Source organism: Phocoena sinus, chromosome 3 (genome assembly GCF_008692025.1).
Source record: "Phocoena sinus isolate mPhoSin1 chromosome 3, mPhoSin1.pri, whole genome shotgun sequence".
NCBI classification, from domain to species: domain Eukaryota; kingdom Metazoa; phylum Chordata; class Mammalia; order Artiodactyla; family Phocoenidae; genus Phocoena; species Phocoena sinus.
Window position 1 is genome coordinate 54,952,768 of NC_045765.1, and position 17,693 is coordinate 54,970,460.

General features: G+C 43.8%; 1 protein-coding gene across 1 annotated transcript in view; it reads left to right on the top strand.

Moving 5' to 3' along the window:
- Window positions 1-16,513, top strand: part of PFDN1 (prefoldin subunit 1) — a 61,498-nt gene extending 44,985 nt beyond the window's left edge. Inside the window, exon 4 of the mRNA XM_032627574.1 lies at window positions 16,110-16,513. Within this exon, the coding sequence (XP_032483465.1) occupies window positions 16,110-16,193 (84 nt within the window). The 3' untranslated portion in view covers window positions 16,194-16,513. The remainder of the gene's footprint in view (window positions 1-16,109) is intronic.
- Window positions 16,514-17,693: the final 1,180 nt, after the last annotated feature.

Sequence of the window (17,693 nt, forward strand, 5' to 3'; positions counted from 1 at the left end):
TGGATGCTCAGTAACTGTTTACTGATTGAGCATATTGCCAACATGTACTTATAAGATAAAGGTTTCTTTTTAACTGGGAAAAAAATAAAGATACACAAACGTACAAAGCTAATTTAACAAACACCTGTGTACTTACCACCCAGAACTAACAAATGTTAGAGTACTGTAATATATATTTTTGTTTGTTTTTTACAAAAATAAAACCATGCTAATGAAATTGAAGTCTCCTTTGTAACGTGCCTCCTGGCTCCACGTTAGTCTCATTCCCACTCACCAGAAGAAACTACTATCAGGTATTAGGTATATCTTTCCAATCCATGTTTTATAACATCTCATTTTCAACAGATGATATCATATTGTTCATGTCTTTCAATAACTTGCTTTGTGTGTGTGTGTGTGTGTGCTCTACCCACACTAATAAATATATGTAGTTTACTCAGTTTAACTGCTGTAGGGTATTCCATAAGAAAATGTAACTTCAAAGGACCCGTTTTTGATAGCTTTAGTGTATAGCATGTAAAAGTGGCCAAAAGGCCCGATGACTCCTTCCATATGTAGCATAAATATAGACATTGGTAAGGCTGATCAGTGGGCTCAAGGATGCAAGCGCCAGCAGGTTGGTGCACTTAATAATATCTGCTGCTCTCATTTCCTCACAGCCATGGATTCTGTGGTGAAGCCCAGACAAGTGTCCATGGCCTCTGCCCATGTGTTAGAAATGGAGATCATGTGTCCTTCACAGAGCCAGAACCAGAATTAGTCAGAAAGAGAGGGAGATTTGAGTGGGAACCCAGGATTCTAGATTCCAACCACTGTATCATTCACTTTTACTCTGAAAGAAATGAGGATTCTTATGCCATGGTTGGATACTCCCAGTAGCTAGTTCTAATATTAGTGGTCCTTTTCTTATAAAATGATAAAGCCCTAAACACCAACTGTTTGAGTAAAGAGATTAAGTGGCTTCTAAGTGGCCTAGCAGCTAGAAATTGAAGAAGGGGCAAAAGGAAAATCACCCCTTGAATCATGTTTGCAAAGAGAAGTGTGCCAAGTGCTCTTTTATTACTCCAGTGTCATTATAAATTTAATTGGTGTTATGTCAGCTACTTAGATCAGAGCTAATAGCATATTAAACTATTTGTTTGTACCAGTTCCATGGTAACCTGGGTGGGTGTGGAGTTGGGACAAGGGGCAGCTGTGATGCCTGGTCTATAGAGTGATTTCATCATGCTGTGAACCCCTTATCACCCTAGATGGAGAAGTGTCACTGGGTAATGAGACCTGACTTCTCAGTGCCCCTCAGAACACTCAGAGCCATGAGCAAAGGCCCTGGGCTGCTTGTCTGACCTAGAGGTTTAGCCTAGAGTTAGAGAACAGTGATTTCTTGGTGATACCGACAGGTATAACTATGAGTTTTCCTTTTCTCTTTCTTAGTAAAAAGAAAGCTGAGGTTTTTTGAAAGCTTTATAAAATAACCCTTTGATATTAGAGTGTGTTTATAGTTCTCCAGTTCTACCCTCTGATGACCTATACAAATCAGCAGAGGAGGTGCCGATGAGTCATGCATCTGTGCTTTTAGTGGCTTTGAGCTTTTACTTGTTTTCACTGTCTCCAGGTCCTTTTATGGGTTTCCGGTTGCCATATCTCTATTTTTTTAGTTGTATAAATATATTACTTGATTGGAAAGTAGTAATGTGATCACATAGAAGTTTCCTTGCCTTTGTTTGTCCATTGGCTCTCCCAGAGTACCTTATTAACTCATTAAATGTTAATGCTTCTGCTGATAACATTAAAGTTAATTTTCAGAAATTAGTATGTCAGTTTATTTTATCCTGGCTGGTTTGTGTATGTGTTACTCTCAGTCTTTGGGTGGAGTAAAGACTAATTTGCTCTGAAAATAATTCATTAGGAACTTGTCATGTCATGCTTGTTTTTAAACACAACCATCATTACTGTCTGATTCTAGAACATATTCATTACCAACCGTGCCCCCCCCACAAAGAAACCCCTTACCCATTAAGCATTTGCTGTCCATTTCCCCTTCCTGGTAACCATTCATCTGTTTTCTGTCTCTATAGATTTGCCTGTTCTGGATATTCATATAAATAGATCATACAGCGTGTGTCTAGCTTCTTTCACTTAGCTTAATGTTTTCAAGGTTCATCAATGTTGTAGCATGTATCAATTCTTCATTCCTTTTATGGCTGAATAATATTCAATTATATGGATATACCACATTTTGTTTATCTGCTCATCAGTTGATGGACATTTGGGTTGTTTCTACTTTTGGGCTGTTACGAGTAATGCTGTCAACATCCACAAGTTTTTGTTACTACACCTGTTTTCATTTCTCTTACTTGGATATATACCTAAGAGTGGAATTGCTGGGTCATATGATAATTTTGTCTTTTTAATTTCTTGAGTAACTGCCAAACTGTTTTCCATAGCAGCTGTATCATTTTACGTTTCCCACCATCAGTATATGAGGGTTCTGATTTCTCCATGTCTTTGTTAACACGTATTTTCCATTTTTGATTATAGCCATCTTAGTGGGTGTAAAGTATCCGTAGTATCTCATTGTGGTTTTTATTTGCATTTCCCCAGTGAGTAATGATGTTGAACATCTTTTTTTTTTTTTTAATTTATTTACTTATTTATTTTTGGCTGCATTGGGTCTTCGTTGTTGTGCACGGGCTTCCTCTAGTTGCGTTGAGCGGGGGCTGCTCTTTGTTGGGGAGCACGGGCTCTAGGAGCACGGGCTCAGTAGTTGTGGCTCGCGGGCTCTAGAGCTCAGGCTCAGTAGTTGTGGCGCACGGGCTTAGTTGCTCCGCGGCATGTGGGATCTTCCCGGAGAAGGGCTCGAACCCATGACCCCCGCATTGGCAGGAGGATTCTTAACCACTGCGCCACCAGGGAAGCCCGATGTTGAACATCTTTTCATGTGCTTATTGGCCATTAATATATCTTCTGTGGAGAAATGTCTGTTTGAGGGTCCTTTGCTCATTATTTAATTGGGTTGTGTATTTTTTTGTTGTCGAGTTATAAGAAAATAGAAATTCTTGGACTTGCTTGGAGCAGAGAGTAGGATCAGACTGACTTCAGGCTTTTGCCACACATACTTGTGTGTTAGTCTTGCTGCCACAGGTGAGTCACTTACACCTCCACTTCCAAGAATGCAAGGTGTTGCCCTTACTTCCGCTCTCAGAAGGCACACCTTTATTCACCTACCCCTTTACCATGCCTACAGGCCAAACTCCATAGTAAACACTGTTGATTTGATCCTCTTGCTCTTCTTGTAAGATTAGAGTAAACTAAAGACAACTGAAATAGTAAAACTTGTTTTATTTGCTCATTTGGAAGACTTGTAGAGTTTTAATAGTCCTTTTGATAGATACTTGGCTTTCTGACCCTGGAGAAGCAGAAGTAAAACAGTGTATACGAGGAAATGTCTTGCTTTTGTAAAATTTGTTTTCATGGGCTTCCCTGGTGGCGCAGTGGTTGAGAGTCTGCCTGCCGATGCAAGGGACACGGGTTCGTGCCCCGGTCCGGGAGGATCCCACGTGCCGCTGAGCGGCTGGGCCCGTGAGCCATGGCCGCTGGGCCTGCACGTCCGGAGCCTGTGCTCCGCAACGGGAGAGGCCACAACAGTGAGAGGCCCATGTACCGCAAAAAAAAAAAAAAAAAAAAAAAAAATTTGTTTTCATGAGACTTCTTTATTATGTACTGTGTACATTTATTTCTCATATATGATGAACTTAGAATAGTGTCCTATGAGGGCTATAATTTTTAGGGTTTTTTGGTTTGTTTTAGAAAGGAATCAAGGACCTCAGGGTTGTGATACTGGTAGTGGTCTTTGTGCATCGTTTTTCTGATCTCTTTTACGCAGATCCTGAATCAAATACTTGTCATGTTTAGTATATTGTTAATAGATTTATACAACACGCAGTTCTCAGTTGTGGCATTGTGTGGTCTCTGAAGGACATTTTTTTTGCATCTTTATTTCCTGACTATAGCATTTCAGCCCTTCTCATAATTTCCTTGGGCGTAATTATACTGATACTTCTACAACGCTTGTGTTGGATCTGTACAAAGCCCAGTGTCTCCTTTGAAGTTAGGAGGTGAAATTATTTATCCTGACACTACAGTACACATACTCTTAGGGCTCATCTGTGACAGTTAAAATATTGGGTAGTTTTCCTTCATGAAGTTTTAGGGTCAGGTCTCAAAGAGCTATAGACTTTTTATTTTCATTTTTTTGGCTGCACCACGTGGCTTGTGGGATCTTAGTTCCCTGACTAGGGATTGAACCCAGGCCCTCAGCAGTGAGAGCTTGGAGTCCTAACCACTGGACCACCAGGGAATTCCCTAGACTTTTTAAAGTTGGAAGATATCCTAGAGGCCACTTGATGGAGCACTCCCCTCCCCTGCCCCCAACCATTTCTGACATGTTTTGTCATGGTTCCTACTTGAACACATCCAGTGATTTCTAGTCCTCTCATCCTTTTTCCTGAACTACTCTTCTTTTGGTTTCTATGATACAGTGTCCCTCCTTTTTAGTGTTACTTGCTGGTTCCTCCTCTTCCTTCCATTCTTATTAAATGTTGACTTTTATAAGGCTAAGTCCTCTTATTCTGAGTTCCTTCTCTAGGAATTTCATTCTCATGGCTTCAGGTACTACCTATATGTAAAATTGTATCTCTAGCCCAGACTTCTTCTGTGAACTTCACACCCAGTCTGTTTTTTTTTTTAAAATATCTTTATTGGAGTATAGTTGCTTTACAATGGTGTGTTAATTTCTGCCCCAATCTATTTCTCTTTTCACATCTCACTTGGATGTTTCACAGGTACCTTAAACTCAATGTGTCTAAAACTAAACTTATAATCTTTTTTTCCAAACCTGGTCCTTTTGGGAGGTATTCTTGACCCCCCCCCCAATTTCTGGTAAATAATGAAGGTTATGGTGAAGGACTTGGTGAAGTTCTCTTGTTGATTTTTTTCTTGAATATTTCTTTTTTGCGGTACGTGGGCCTCTCACTGTTGTGGCCTCTCCTGTTGCGGAGCACAGGCTCTGGACACGTAAGCTCAGCGGTCATGGCTCATGGGCCTAGCTGCTCCGCGGCATGTGGGATCTTCCTGGACCGAGGCATGAACCCATGTCCCCTGCATCGGCAGGCGGACTCTCAACCACTGCGCCACCAGGGAAGCCCTTGAATATTTCTTGAATCTATTCTTCTCTAGCTCCATTACCACCACTAAGATACTGTTATCTCTTTCCAAGATTATTGCAATGGCTTCCTAGTAGGTTTCTCAACATTCACACTTGTATTCTCTAACCCAGTGCTTCCCAACCCTTTTTACATCACAGCACCTAGAGGAGTATTTGCATGATTCACTGGGGTAAGTGGACAAAGGGTGCTCAAGGTGGAGGCAACTGCCCAGGGGGGCTTTGGCTGCCCTGAACGCACCCGGCCTCTCTAGGGACTCAGAGGATCAATATCTTGGACACATCTGTTACCCATTCATGACTCACTGGGCTTTCTGCAGGAAGCTCTGCTCTAACTCATTCTCTGTGTTGCAGCCAGAGTAATTTTTTATTTTCAATGGAAATTTGATTTTTTTGTTTCTCTCATTTAAGACCTTGTGGCTTTTCATCATCTTTAAGATAAATACCAAATTTTTAATATGGCTTATGACCCTGTATGATCTGACTCAATCTCACCAGCCTCATCCTTCTATATTATCTATCCCTCCCTGCCCCACCCCGCACTTCAGTACTTCAGCCTCACTGGCTGTCATTTAGTTCCCAAACATGTCTTGGTTCATTTGACCTTTGCTCTTGCTGCTCCATTTGCCTGGAATTGCTCTTTCCCCCTGCTAACCTCTCCACTTTATTAATTCCTACTCATCCTTCAGAGCTTGTTCAAAAGTGCTTCTGTGATTTCCTTGATTATACCAGGTGTTTCCTCTATTAGACACTGTGCTTTTCCCTTGGAGCCCTTATTGCAATGGTGGTTAAATGTCTATGTGCCCTGCAACAGCGTAATCTCTGTGAATAAGTGTTTGACTTGTTCACTGCTCTAATCCCAGTGCTCTTTGGGTCTAACATATATTGAGTGCTCAGTAAATGTTGGTTAAATTAATTATGTCAGTTCTTGGTACTGAGGATGAAGCTTTAATCAAGTCAGAGAAGATTCCCTACTGTTATGGAACTTACATGCAGATACAGACAGTGAAGATACAAACAAGAAAATATCATGTAGTAAAGGTGATATTTTAGAGAGTTATTGGGGAGGCCTCTCTGAAAAGGTGAAATTTCAGCTAAGATCTGAATGAAAAGCAGCAGCTAGCCACTTAAAAGTATCCAAAGGAAGAACATTCCAGGTTCTTAGAAGGCACAGATGATGCAAATGTCTTACGGTTGGAAAAAGTTTGGTGGAATTGTTTAAGCAAGTGAAAGGGGGAAGAGTCATAATAAGGTTGGAGTGGTTGGCAGGGACCAGATCATGCAGGGTCTTATTGCCCAGGTAAAGGAGTTTGGATTTTATTCGAAGTGTCATGGGAAGACTTTCAAGGGTTTTGAGCAGAAAGTAACCTGAATTACATGTTAAAATATCCATGACAAACATCCAGGAGAGGATGATGGAGGCTTGGACTAGGATGGTAGCAGTGGAGCTGGATCGAAAGAAGAGGATGGTTTCGGGATATATTTGGAAGTAAGTTAAGACTGATGGGTGGCTGCAGGGGGATATTGGGTTCGAGGAAAAGAGAAGAATCAGGGATGGCTTCTGTTGGCTTTTGTATTTTTTTTGTCTCTGTGGAGTGTTTTTTTTTGTTGTTGTTGTTGTTTTTGCGGTACGCGGGCCTCTCACTATTGTGGCCTCTCCTGTTGCGGAGCACAGGCTCTGGACGCGCAGGCCCAGCAGCCATGGCTCACGGGCCCAGCCACTCCGCGGCATGTGGGATCTTCCCGGACCGGGGCACGAACCCGTGTCCCCTGCATCAGCAGGCGGACTCTCAACCACTGCGCCACCAGGGAAGCCCTCTGTGGTTTTTAAATTGAGCAGTTGGATGACTGCCATTCAGTGAGATGGAGAAGACTGGGAGGGTGTGGGGTGACTATAAATCAGTTGTGCTTGTTTTAGACATGTTAAGTTTGGGTTTGACATCCAGGAAGATATGTTTTATAAGCAATTTGATGTGTAAATCTGGAATTAAGGGGAGGTCTAGGTTGGAGATATAAATTTGGGAGTCATAATGATGTTTAAAGCTATGAGACTAGATGAGGGTTTCTAAGAGAGAGTGATGGAGAGAAGTTAAGGACAGCTTTCCAGAAAATGTCAACATTTTGAAGTTGAGCAGAGGAGGAGTAGTCAGCAAAAGAGAACTTAGAAGGGGTAGCCAGTAATGTAGGAAGAAAATAGGAGTGTGGAATCATGAAAGCTAAGAGAGGAAAGTATTTCAAGAATTGTGTTGAATGCTGTTGATGAGTAAGAACGGGTTGAGTAAGAAGAGAATAGAGAGTAACCACTGCTTTGGGCAACATAGAGATCGTTGGTGACCTGGACTATAGTAAGTTCAATAGGGTAGATGGGAAGCATGATTGGAGAGGTTTGAGGAGATAATGGGAGGTAAGGAAGTGGAGGCAACTACTAAACACTTGGTTTAAGAGGTTTTGCAAGAAGGGGAGGAGAGAAAGGAGGCAGTACCTACAGGGGAATGTGAGGACAAGAAAGGTGTTTTTTTTGTGTGTGTGTGTGACTTGCCTTACCAAGAAGGAATTTGCAGAGAAAGAGACGTTGAAGATCAGGAAGAAAGAAAAAGGATAACTGTGGGAGTGAAATTTTTGAGAATGGGATGGATTCAACACCCAAGTGGAAGGGTTGTGTTTCTGCTTCTATCAAAACACAACCCCTCTATCCATTTTAACACAGGGAAAGAAGAGAGTATATGTATAGGTGTAGGTCAGGTGGTAGATTTGGTAGTGGAAAGAGATAATTCTCATCAGATTGCTGCTGTTTTCTCAGCTGGGAATGAGAGGGGAGGAGAGAGTATAGGAGATTTGAGGAGACAAGATAAAGTATGAAATAGTTACTTTGGAGAGCAGAGAATTTTTTGAAATTAATTTATTTTTGGCTGCATTGGGTCTTCGTTGCTGCACATGGGCTTTCTCTAGTTGTGGCGAGTGGGAGCTACTCTTTGTTGTGGTACGCGGGCTTCTCGTTGTAGTGGCTTCTCTTGTTGCGGAGCACGGGCCCTAGGCATGAGGGCTTTAGTAGTTGCGGCGCACGGGCTCTAGAATGCAGGCTCAGTAGTTGTGCTTCACGGGCTTAGTTGCTCCGCGGCATGTGGGATCTTCCCGGACCAGAGCTCGAACCTGTGTCCCCTGCATTGGCAGACGGATTCTTAACCACTGTGCCACCAGGGAAGCCCTGGAGAGCAGAGAATTTAATATATTAAGAAAATTTAATAGAACTTCCGGACACTGGTGAATGCCTATTTGAGATTCATAGTCCTAAATTTAAAGTAAAACCATGCAGCACACTTAAGTGTTTTTCTCCAGCAGGATTCAGCTATTTGGGTACAAACATGGAGTAGGTAGATGGTTGGGTTTAGCTTGGGTTGGTATTTTGCCAGGGAAGTGCAACAGAGGGAGAGAGGGGCAAAAGGGAGTTCAGAGGGGAATAAATATAAATGAAGGACTGTGGAAGCTGAGCTGGGTGGGAGGGGAGAAGGTCATGGAAGCAGAATGAATAATGAAAAACTTGTTGAGTGATATGGTTGAAGAAGTGCTGGAGGGAGAGTTACCAGATCGAAACGACCTGGAAAAATAGGAAGTAGTGGTGGTGAAATTGAAATTTTGGAGGTGGTGCAGTTACTGGTGTTGTCAAATCTCTAGGGTATGAACATGGGCTGGGTGGCTTAGGTGGGGTAAAGTAAAAAATGTGAGGGGAGAGAAGGTCATGGTATTGGATGGATCATCTCCATTCTTGTTGAAGTCACCTCAAGTGGTGCAGCAGTGGTGGAGAGGAAGAGCCTCTGATGAATGAGGGGCAGTACCCAGGATATTGGTAGATTGGTAGATTGCAGCAGCAAGGAAGGGAGAAGAGGATGGTACACCATGATGCTACAAACTTCAGGAACCAGGATTTTTGGAGGAAAAAAAATAGGAGAAATGATTTGGCAGTAGGCTTGAATGAATGAATGGAATGATGCATGGATGGAAATTTATGCTTTCATTAGGCAACTTTCATGGAAAGTTAAAATCCCTATGTGCTAGATTCAGTTCTACCTTTTAAGACTCCCTCTTTTTTCAGAAGAGACGTTGCCAAACTGTAGCCTGCTGACCAGATCTGTCTTGCTTGTTTTTGTGTTTTTTAGAACACAGCTATGCCCATTTGTTTGCACGTTTTTTATGTTGCTTTTGCACTGTAGTGGCAGAATTGAGTAGTTGTGACAGAGACAACCCCACAAAGCCTAAAATATTTACTGTCTGGCCCTTTATAGAAGAATTTTGCTGACTTCCACTTTTGAAGATTCTCAGACTTCAGTTTGCATCAGAATCACCAGGAGAGCTTGTGAAAACAGATTGCCAAGCTCCACCCCTAGAGTTTCTGATTCAGTAGGTCTGGGTTGGGGCCCAAGAACATGCATTTCTAACAAGTTCCCCAGTGTTGCTGGTGCTGCTGGTGTGGGGACCATACGTTTAGAGCCATTGTTTTAGATATTTAAGTTGGTGATTGGGTTCCTTCTCCTCTTAATATTCTTTGAGCCAAATGTCCCTACCTACATCAGCTGTTTATCACTTGACACGATTATTGGCTTATCGTTTTAAGTTTGGTGCCTATAAATATAATGATTCTTTGACTGAAGCCTGATCTCTGCCATATGCATTGGAACAGTTGCCTCTCCTTGCTCTTCATTTACCTGTGAGCTTGTTTTCTTTCTTTCTCAGGTTGTCTGATGTGCTGGTCTTTCTCTGGGACTTAAATGAAGCTTATGTGTTAGGGCAATAGTAGATAGAGATCACATAAACTTTAGGTGGACTAAAAGGCTAAAAACACTATCATTTGGAAGAAATAAGAATCCACCCGCTCCCCCCACCACCATCACCTGGTATATCTCTGCTCTAAGGTACTTGAGTAGAGCAGAGGTTTATCTTGGGTACATTGAGCCATGTGATCATAGGTGGGATTTGGGAGTCTGACCCCATATGGTAGCAGTGTCAGAGTCTCTTTAGCAGGTAGGTAAAAGAACATCTGGGAGAAAAACCAAGGTCATTGCTCAGCTTGATCCAAGTCTTTTGTCCCTGTCTTTCAGCAGAGGAACCTCTGAAAGATGTCTTGAAAGCAGTTTCTAAAAGATGCAGAGACAGTAACCCCTTCTTAGATTTCTCTTTATTCTCCTGCTCCATGCCTAAAATTGCTTTCTCATTCTTTCAGCTTGTCTCCCAGCCGTATGTAGCTCAGCAGTTACCTTGTAGCCTAGTTGTGTCCCTAATGGTGAAGTGGATAAACCCAGATGAGTTCACAAGTGGACACCTGTCCTTGGATCACTTGTCTCTTATCTTCAAATTCCTGGTCATGTTTGGCCAGCTTTTCCTGCCTCTGGTGAGTGCTCCTCACCCATTCAGGCTGTTGCAGCACTTGCACTTTCAGATCTCTGCCCATCCGTGTCTCATTTCCCTTTCTGAGTTCTTATTGTGCCCCTGCACTGCCTTTGTTTTTCTCTTCTTTCTCTTGTTTCCCTGCCTTCTTCACATCTTACCCTGGCCGCTAAGACATGCCTCCTCAGCCTTCAGTGAATTCTTGGCCTCTTGCTAAACTTCCCCATTATGGGCAGCTGGCCCCCTCTGGCCATTTTACAGTTCTGCAGACTGAGGGAACATGAGATTCATTGAAGCTCTTGAGTTCTTAATTTGGTGTTACCCAAATCTTCATTTTACAAGTGGGGAAATAAAAGGTGAGAGGGGAAAAGACTTTTCTATATCCTAAGATAATACAAACAGGAAAAATATTAATTTAGAGAAAGAGACAAAGTTCCTATGAAAAGAAGAAGTCTATAGAGATAGTGTCACAAGATGAATTACCTCATGAGTCTATTTGAGAGATTGTGTCATGTCGGAAAAGTTCTAGGGACTTGAGCCTCTTTCCTTTGTGAGAGAATGAGAATGAAACACCAGCCCCTCATTCTGACTCCCGGAAAGAAGAACTTCAGGCTGATGAGCAATAAGTCCAACAATGTCATTTCCCTGGCCGTGCTGAGTCCCACAGGAAATCTCAGAATTTTACGTGAGGACAAGGCCCCACAGGAATGTTGCCGCACCTAGAGCTCTGTGGTTTGATGCCAGGAGAGAATTTTCTACAGACAGGGTTCTGAGGGAGATTTCTCAGTAAGACGGAAAGGTGCTGCAGCGAGGCCAGCAAATGCCTTCGCAGGACTCCCGGTGGAAGGTGGGGGTTTCACATGCCTCCTAGAGTTTCCACAGCAATTATTATCCCCTTGTAGTGCACAGTGGCCCTGACACTGACATCACATGGAGCAGTTTCTCAAGGATTTTCGACTCCAGGACGTGGGAAATTGGGATGGTTTTATGGTTTTACAAGTTGACCTGAGAATAAAGCGTAAGGGCTTTGACCCTTAGGGCCTGTTTGTGGGAGCAAGGTTTTCATGTCCCCATCAGGATCAGTGAGGTCTGAGTTTTAAACCTGTGTTTATCTAGGAGCAGAGGTTAGAGGGCAATGTCAAAAACTGAAAACCACCTTGAAGGAGAATGGTCATTTTTTGCCTTTGCTTCCTCCAATGGGTATTCCTCATTCAGGTCAGGAGGGAAAACTAAATAGGAGTATGTGTACGAGTAAATCAGTAAGGCATCATTTCCCACGATAAATGCACTTGTATTCAACTATTGAGTTCCTATTATGAACCAGCGATTCTTCTAGACACTGGGACTATATTAGAGAGTAGAACAAAGTGTTGCTCTCATGGACCTTTCCTTCTCATAAGAGAAAACAGGCAAATACCGCTTCAGGTGGCAATAGGTGCTAAGGAGGAAAATCAAGGTGAGGAGAATAGAGAGTATGGAGCCGCATATGATCAAGAAGGCCTTTCCCATAAGGTGACACTTGAGAAGGACCTGAAGGACGTGAAGGAGCAAGTAATGTAGATATCTGGGGAAGAGAGTTCCTACACAAAGGGACCCAAAGGCAAAGGACAGGCAGGAACATAGCTGGTGGGTTGGAGGAACAACTTGGAGGCCAGTGTGGCCGGAGCTGAATGAGAGAGAGAGAGGGAGTCGTGGGACGGGAGGTCAGAGTCAGCTTAGAGCAGGACTGTACGTGGCTTTTTGAAACGGCTTTTGCCTTTTATTTTGAGAGAGGTGGAAAGCCATTGAAAGGTTTTAAATGTTGAAAGATGACTCTGGCCACTGTGTGGAGAAGAAACTGAAGGGGGTCAAGGACAGGAGAAAGGAGACCACTTAGGAGGCTCTTCATTAAGGTCAGATTCTGGATGCATTTTGAGATAGCACTGACAGGATTTGTTGTTTGATTGGATGTCAGATGTGAAAGAAAGAAGATTCAAGGATGACACTGAAGTTTTTGTCTTGAGTTGCAGGAATGGAGCTGTTATTTACAGGAATGGGGAAGAGCAGGGTCCACAGAGATTCTGATTTGACTAGTGGTTTTAACCTGTGGAGATTCAAGGAAGAAAAAGTTTAATTTAGTCATTGGTTCCTTAATTTTTTCCATTCTCTCTGATGGTCTCATTTGTATTTGGGTCAATTCTATGACAGTTATTTCTGGGATAAGTACAATCCCAGTATTCTAACTTTTAGGGATCCTTACCTAGGCCTCTGTGATTCAGTGTGGGTAGAAGCTGTGGGTCCAAAAGAACCTTGGGATAAACTCAGTCTCTGGGAGCATCCTTCATTTCAGGTGCTATATTGGTGTCCTAAGGCTGCATAACAAGTTACCACAAACTGGGTGGCTTAAAACAACAGAAATTTATTTTTTCACAGTTCTGGAGGCTGAAAGTCCAAAATCAAGGTGTTGCAGGGCTATGCTCTCTGAAGGGTCTAGGGAAGACTCCTTCCTTTCTTCTTTCTAGCTTATGGTGGTTGTGGGCCATGCTTGGCGCCTTCCTAATCTTGCAGATGCAACCCTCCACTCTCTGCCTCTATCAATGCATGGCATTTCCCCTGGGTATCCCTTTGTTTTTACGTGGCCTTCTTATAAGGACACTAATCATTGGATTTAGGGCCTGCCCTAATCTAGTATGACCTCATCTTAACTTGGTTACATCTGCAAAGACCCTATTTCCAAATAAGGTCACATTCACAGGTACCGGGGGTTAGGACTTCATCACGTCTTTTTGTGAGACACAGTTCAACCCACATCATGTGCTGTGGTCTGGGTTTGACTATGAGGGTCTTCTGGGCTTAGGTATGTTTGAGGATGAGACAGGAGCTATTGAAATACAGTTAGAAAGCAGGTCTGTGCTAGAGATGCCCCATCTATTGGGATGAAAAAAAATTTTTTTAATGCCCAGTAAGTCTATTTAAACTAAAGATGTAAAGACAGGTTCATTTTACATTATTTTTGAAACTTGAAGACTTTAGGATATGCAGTAGTAAAAATCATGAAAAAGTAATGAAACTGGAAGTGGAAGATAGAAGGAAGAGATGTGACAGAGTGAAGAATTTTAAAGCTGAGAATTACAACCTGAATTTGATTGGCCAGAGGCCTGGGCAGTAGGGAGAAAAGCTCTTGCTGATGCTCCAAGTTTATGGTTTTGCTAGCTGGGGCAGCAAGTTGGCAGAGATGGAATGCAACAGACCTGGGCTCTTGAGCACTGGCTGACTACTGCCAGGATAGAATCCCACTTGCTCCACAAGCCTTTTCCTTAGGTTCCTACGGGTCTGGGACCCAAAAGGTGCCCAGAATGGTGCATGGCACTTGCTGTCTAGCTGCTGCACAACACATAGTACATGTACATTCTTCAGCTGTGTATCAGGAGTTACTAGTATTTGCCTCTTTTTTACTCACCACAAGTTGTTTATCAAAGGAAGTTTAAGTTCCCACTGTGATATCACAGTGATAGGACTATATCAGGTTTAGCAGTGTAATTAAACAAATTTCCTCAGCCATAGAATTATTGTGGTCACTATGAGTTTTTGTGGAGCTCCTGTTCTTTTGTAAGGAATTGTGTGCAAGTTGGACAGATGGGAGATGAGTAAAGAGATCGGGCTCTTTCTAGCCTTCAAGAAATTTGAAGTTAGAAGACAAATAGGAACCAGAGGTTCACATAAGAACTATGATAAAGATTTGTGGGATTAGCAGATGCAAACTATTATGTATAGGATGGATAAACGGTGGGGTCCTGCTGTGTAGCACGGGGAACTATGTTGTGTCCTATGATGGACCATGGTGGAGGGGAACATGAAAGAATATATATGTGTGTAGCTGGGTCACTTTGCTGTGCAGCAGAAATTGGCACAGCATTGTGAATCAACTATACTTCAATAAAATTTTACTAAAAAATACTGTGGATGCCTCAGCATTTGGCACCTAAAGGAAACTATAAAGTCTCTAAATGTATCATTTAAAAAATATCTGGGGCTTCCCTGGTGGTGCAGTGGTTGAGAGTCTGCCTGCTAATGCAGGCGACACGGGTTCGAGCCCTGGTCTGGGAGGATCCCACATGCCGCGGAGCAACTGGGCCCGTGAGCCACAACTGCTGAGCCTGCACGTCTGGAGCCTGTGCTCCGCAACAAGGGAGGCCGCGATAATGAGAGGCCCGTGCAGCGCGATGAAGAGTGGCCCCCGCTTGCCGCAACTAGAGAAAGCCCTCGCACAGAAATGAAGACCCAACATAGCAAAAATGAATAAATTAATTAATAAACTCCTACCCCCAACATCTTTTAAAAAAAAAAAAATCTGGACAGAGAGTGGGAAAAATTAAGAGGCAGGGATACGTAGAAGGGGCACCTGAGAGGTTTATTGGTGAAGGCCTCAGGTAATAGAAGCACTTCATTCCATTTTCCTGTCTCAGAGGTTGGGGATCAGTTCCCAAGCAAGGCCTGAGACCAGGCTGCTTACCTGCCCTCTGCCCCAGCCTTTCCCTGGCTTCCCCAGGTCACTTGGGCACTTCAGTAGTCAAAGTGAACCCCCAGCTGCTTGGGTGAAGGGAGGAGGGGTGAGGGAAGGGCACTGGCTGCATCTGGGCTAGGGCTCTGCATTTCTGGCTCTAGTGTGGCTCAGTCACATGCACCCTGGGGAGAGGATGATTTTGAGTATTCCCCAAAAAGGGAGACTTCATTTCATGTCTGTTAAGTGGGAATGCAGCCACAACGGTGTCCTCAGGGCAGGGACCAGTGGTGAAGCCACCATACTTCTGGGGTGACCACAGGGCAAATAATGTACAGACATCATTTCCTTTGACTAATCTTTTGTTAATCCTGGTCCAGGTGTGGCTCCTGAAAGTAAAGTTCTTTGTCTTAAGTTGAGATTTTTAATTTAGGACCCAGATGGGGTAGGAGGTAAACTTCCAAAAGGTCTGTTTTACTCAGTGTGTCACTGTCCTGGATTCCTGGCAGGCAGTAGTTTCATTAGAAAAGCAGATTTCATCTTGACTCATCTGCCTTGGTGAGACGTGTGATGCAGCCTATCTATCATCTTGCTGGACAGAGCAGAGGGTATGCTGTCCATTTTGCAGCAGTGGCAGCTACAGGCGACTGGCCTGGGCCATGGAAAACCTTGAGAGACAACCTGTTATGGGGCCAGAGCTTTGTCCTGCAATTTCCTGGCCTTTGTCTGTCTGGTATAACTTCATGTACCAAGACGCCTGTTTTTAGAGTCTACTTCCTTCTGGGGGAAGAGTGCTATTGCCATCCAGAGAGCACTCCTGCTTCCTGTACTGAGCAACCCCCTCCCTGTGCCCAGGGGTCGGGCTGGGGGAACACTCTGGGCAGGTGTGTATACTTGGCTCCCAATAGACAATAGGCTCCTGGAAGTCACTGGTCACAGAGAAGCCATAACCATTGGGCATAGAAGCTGCATCTACCAACTTGGCACATTCCCCCTGGTCCTAACATTTATTTCCTTCTCATATTGCAGCAGAAAAAATCCTACCTGGAGCGGAGTGTGAAGGAAGCTGAGGACAATATCCGGGAGATGCTGATGGCACGAAGGGCACAGTAGGAAGCCTCTAGGGAAGCTCTTCCTCCTGACCCCTGCCATTCCTGGCCAGGGGCCTGTATAGGGAAACTGCTTCTGCTCTGCCTGATGGACATTTTATCTGGATGGTCTGGTAACCCTATGTTTTATGCATCACCTGGAGCCCCTTTCAGATCCCATCCCTGTATTTTTTATCCTGGCTCTGCCTGCCACCCTTCTTCCCTGGGGGTGAGTCATGAACCCCCAGGAGAGGGAAGATGGGAGCTGGGACAGATAGGAGAGCTCTTCCTGGGCCTACGACTAGTCACACTGGTCAGACCAATAAAAGACATCTGTCCCACTCTGCTAAGTCTGCTTTTCTTGAGCTGATGGATGAGAACAGAGGATCAGAGAGGCAGAGGCTATCTCCACCTCAGTTCCTCCCTGTTCTCCAGGGCTGTGGGCCTCCTTCTTCTGCATTGAAGCCTTGCCTTCTTTTTTCTGTTCCTTTAGGTAAACCCCTCAACTTCAAAGCCTCCATGTAGTATGCAGATAAGGAAAAGGAGAGCAGGGCACAGCTGAATGAATGTAAGTGGACACAACAGGTGCCTCAGTGGCAGTCTGCCTAAAGATTCCTTTCCCACTTCCTCCCAAACACTGTAAAAGAAAATCTGGTAATAAACCAGCAGCACTCCAAGACGGTCTCCCTTTGGTCAGTTCATAGGGTGGACATTACAATCCTGAGGCCTCCTGGAGGCATGGGGGCAGTGGTGTGCTGGCGCTGGCTCGGGAGAGCCAATTATTTAATTTTCAGGAATTTTGTTGCAAGCCAGTTGTTATAAACAGTAGCCATTATTAAAAATTAAGTTTGTAAATTTACCATTATATTAAAAATAAGGTTAATAAGTATTTAGAACTTACCCCTTCCAAATTACTTTACTAAATTTAGCCATTATCTGTGTTTTTGAGGTGAGCAGTCTATCGTATCTGGATGGTGGAAATACTGCATAGCAGTGCACTGCTGCCCTTGTCTTCCCAACTCCATGTTCAGTATATCACGTTGGTAGCTTGAAATCCGCTATGGTGGGACCCACCATTTACTCCACAGAAATCAGGTGATGCTACAAAATCTTGGCTTTTTGTTTGTTTTTAAAGAGAGCTGGTAGTTATTTATCAGCACCTGGCTGATTCAGAGGGAAAGTGGGCAGACGAGGAGGTTAGGCAAGGAGCTGTCAACTGCCTCTCAGGGATGGCCAGCTGAAGGAGGAAAATTAGACTTGCTGCTATGGTGGCTCAGCGCCACCCTGCGGCCAAAACTGAGATGGATGGTGTGGCTGACTAGTTTGTATTATGACAGCTCTCTTCTTTGTGTGTCGGTGGACAGGGGTTGGGGTCTGGGAGGGGACAGCAGGAAGAGAAAGCCTCAGGTCTCGACCTGAGCCCCAACTGTGGCTTCTCCTTCCAGAGCAGGCCCTGGGGCAGCCACAGTTACCAAGATGCCCTTTCTTATGCTCTGGGTAAAAGCCAGTGTGGCTCCTTGGTGAG